The 3,769-nt window shown below is 58.4% G+C and overlaps 2 protein-coding genes across 2 annotated transcripts in view; both read left to right on the forward strand.

Moving 5' to 3' along the window:
• The window catches only part of VDBG_01664 (6-phosphofructokinase), a gene marked incomplete at both ends in the record, with an annotated part of 2,566 nt that extends 1,550 nt beyond the window's left edge, over nucleotides 1-1,016 (forward strand). The window contains one exon of the mRNA XM_003007430.1: nucleotides 97-1,016. Coding sequence (XP_003007476.1) covers nucleotides 97-1,016 — 920 coding nt within the window. The remainder of the gene's footprint in view (nucleotides 1-96) is intronic.
• A 2,413-nt stretch (nucleotides 1,017-3,429) lies between these two features.
• Nucleotides 3,430-3,769, forward strand: part of VDBG_01665 (conserved hypothetical protein) — a gene marked incomplete at both ends in the record, with an annotated part of 1,763 nt that continues 1,423 nt past the window's right edge. Inside the window, one exon of the mRNA XM_003007431.1 lies at nucleotides 3,430-3,652. Coding sequence (XP_003007477.1) covers nucleotides 3,430-3,652 — 223 coding nt within the window. The remainder of the gene's footprint in view (nucleotides 3,653-3,769) is intronic.

The raw sequence follows: 3,769 nt of genomic DNA on the forward strand, positions 1-3,769 counted from the left end.
GTCGGCTCAGTGCGACCTTCGACTGGCTCGAGGTGGACGCCTGGCGAGCCGGGAGTTCAGAGATCGGAACCAACCGCGAATTGCCCGAGGAATCAGGCATGGAGCTGGTCGCCAACCTCATCGAGCAGTACCAGTTCGATGCCCTCTTCCTGATCGGTGGTTTTGAGGCCTTCCATGCCGTTTCGCAGTTGCGCAAGGCGAGGGACCAGTACCCGTCGCTCTGCATTCCCATGTGCCTGTTGCCGGCCACCATATCGAACAACGTCCCGGGCTCGGAATACTCGCTCGGTTCCGATACTTGCCTGAATGAGTTGGTAAACTACTGTGACAAGATCAAGCAGTCGGCGTCGGCTACGCGCCGGCGAGTCTTTGTCGTTGAGACGCAGGGCGGCAAGTCAGGCTACATCGCGACGCTCGCAGGCCTCAGCGTGGGAGCGAGTGCCGTATACACGCCTGAGGAAGGGCTCGACCTTGAGACGCTCGCATCCGACGTGCGCCACCTGCGTGAAGTATTTGCCCACGATCGGGGCATGACCTCCTCGGGACGTCTCATCCTCGTCAACGAGAAGGCAGATTCGGTGTTCAACGCCAAGCTCATTGCGGACATTATCCGCAAGGAGGCCCGGGGCCGTTTCGAATCGCGCGACAGTATCCCCGGCCACGTGCAACAGGGCGGCGTGCCATCGCCGATGGACCGATGCCGCGCGGTGCGTCTGGCAATCAAGTGCATGCAGCATCTCGAGGAGTTCCGACCCAAATCGCATAACAGGTGCAAGAAGGACCCGATGAGCGCGAGCGTTATTGGCATCAAGGGCGCACAGGTGACCTTTACGCCAATGCAGGAGCTCGAGGAGCAGGACACGGACTGGAAGAACCGCAGGCCCAAGGCAACGCACTGGGCGCACATGAAGAACGTCGTGGACATTCTCGGCGGGCGCCCTCAACATACGCAGGGCGAGCAGCCTCTCGAGGGACTCATGGCGAAGGATGTGAAGCGCGGTTTGGCGTATGCCTGAGGTCTGACGTCGAATGCGATGGGCTGCGCATGGTGCGGACGGCGAACTGGCGAGTTTGGTGCGGGCATGCTTGAGGGAGAGCCTAGGAGATTCGGCTCACCTGAGAGGTTGGGTACGGAAACGGGAGTTGATTTTGCCTCTTGCCCTTTCTTCTTCCTCTTCCTGTCTTTTCTCTGTTTAGTGACGATGGTAACGAAAGGAAAATCCACGCATAAATATACAACATACATTACTCGCATGAACGCCACGTGTTTGTGGGGGACAGCTTGAGGTGAGATTTAAATACCTAGCGGTCGGGGGAGGCACAACAACTCTCACTCAGGAGGGGCGTGCATACATCGTGAGGACTCATATGAGACGACGCTTGATCGTACATGAGATAATCTAACGACGTCTATCAAGCCCTCCGAGCAAATGCTACATCGCTACGACAAAACCTTGAGCCAGCCATCGTCTCAGGCGCTTGTGCTTGGAGAGCGGTGGTTGAGGGCCTGGGACAGCCGCCCATGACCTCGACTCCATCATGGCAAGGACAAGCATGGACGGGCCTCGTAGGAGCACCCCCTCACCGCGGACAGCGACTCTAGGGCAGGCAGGCGGCAGGTGAGCTTGTCAGGCAGGCGTGGTCGAGCCCAGATCCACATGACGTCAGGGCCCGTCCCGCCCCCCACCTCCAGCAATCACCTCTTCATTCTTGTTCGACTACAAAATCATGCCCGCTACCATCAGTGTGACCGTTGCAGTAGAGAAAAGGGGGCTAATCGGCAAGTCGGACGTTGACAGAAAGTTGGCAAATGTTGGACCCTGGTTTATCTTTGGTCGGGTTTTTATCAGACCCTGAATACAAATGGGCAGCCTATACACAACACAGCCTTGGGTGTGTCATTTCGTCATCACGACCTGTCGGTCACTTGCGCCCCCCTCGTTCCAGTCTCGTCACAGGGCCCCAGCTTGCCGTCCACAAGCAGTCACCGAAGACAGGCAGGAACAACGTGCCTCAGAAGTAGCTACAGAAGCCCTCGAGCCCGGAAGCCTCTGAGGCTGCGAGGCCCTGCCGGAATCCATTGGGCAGCGAGGCAAGACCCTGGTCGTGTGCCCCCTCCTCGCTCCTGCTGCGGGCTTCCCACGCCCTGGCCGGCGGTCCTTCCTGCCTGCCCAACGGATGGATGAGTAGTTGCCAGTTTTTGCACTTTTGTCCCGACCTAGGTACCTACCTAAGGTATGGCAGGGACCTCCTGTTTCTAAGCTGCCTCTTCGCCCCCTCGCCCCCTCATCCATCTCATCTGCACATCCTTGAGAGGGCTGGGCGAGGAGCTCCCTGATGGGAATTTGTTCAATGCTTCGCCATTCTAAGAGTATCGGGTCAGATCCGGACTGAATACTCATGGCAACCCAATTTCAACTGATTCTATTCAACTTGGGCGATGTCAGTGATTTTTCGAGACACTCCCCACCATCCTGGCAAGGTGGTCAACCTCATCCTTGGCCAACTCTGCAGCGGCCCCCCCAAGGATGACCCTGGACTCCCCTCGTCTCGGCAGCCGCCAGCCTCCAGCGTGCGGCATCCAGCCCCTTCTGTCAGCTTATTAGCGCACCCAGCAACGCAACTTAACAGCCTGGTATTACCAGCCCGCCGTGACCTTCTATGAGGGGGGAACAATTGCACGCACGCAGCCTGACGGCCAGCCGACCAGTCGGGACCGCGCATCAGCTGCTCCCCCGCCGCGCCATGACGATGGACACTTGACACTCGACAGCCGACAACGCTCGACGCTCGCTACTCTTTCCAAGATCGACTCCCGTCTCGGCACCCGCAAGCCCTCCCCTCCCGACTTGTCTTTCTTGAGTTAGGTCAAGCACGGCACCAGACCTGAGGGACCTGGCTACCAGACCAGACCAGCAACAAGGACAACTAGCCCTTTGGGCCTTGCTTTCAGTTCAGGCCTGTTTTTTTGTCTGATCCACTTCACTCCCGTCTCCCGCCACGCGCACCCCCCCCCCCCCCCCCGCCAAAACAACCCAAACCAAAGCCGAACCACTTCGACAGCTTCCCTGGCGCTGTTGTCCACTTTCGCATCTTCCCTCCGACTGGCGTCTCGGTCTGCTGCCCTGTGCCAATACTTCTCTCTTCTCCTCGTACACATAGATTCTCGGCCCTCGATACCCATTTTTGCTTGGGCTTGGACTTTTGCATGCTACGGACCACCCCGTCGTTTGTGCCACGAGCGTCTGAAATTCACCCATCTTGTGTACTTTCGACTCAGCTGCTGCTCGTGCTTACCGTCATACACACGACCCCGCCACTACCACCAGCAAGAAGTTAGACCACCACTCATTACGGGCTTTTCAACCTCAAGAGACAACAGATACGAGCAAACAAACCTCGTCAATCTCACGAGGAACTACACACACTATGGCCTACCGGGGAAGCGACTATGACGATCGCTACTACGATGCGCCTCCCTCGTCTGCCGGTCGCCGACGCCCTCAATCCACCTATGATGAGGTTCGCATTCAAGATCGCGAACGTGAGAGTGACCGCCTAGCCTTCCTCCGGGACGACCCCCGACCTCAAGAGGCAGGGCCACTGGTCCTTCGTCAGCGCGATGTTGAGACGCGCGAAGTCGCTCGGCCTCGTTTTCGAAGTCCCAGTCCTGTACGCCACGATCACATGGTCATGACGAGGAGAGCCCGCAGCCTTACCCCGCCTCACATCCACGAAGAGCGCGAGCGGGAGCGCGTTCGCATCAGCG

This window comes from Verticillium alfalfae, genomic scaffold (assembly GCF_000150825.1).
Source record: "Verticillium alfalfae VaMs.102 supercont1.2 genomic scaffold, whole genome shotgun sequence".
In the NCBI taxonomy this organism is placed as follows: domain Eukaryota; kingdom Fungi; phylum Ascomycota; class Sordariomycetes; order Glomerellales; family Plectosphaerellaceae; genus Verticillium; species Verticillium alfalfae.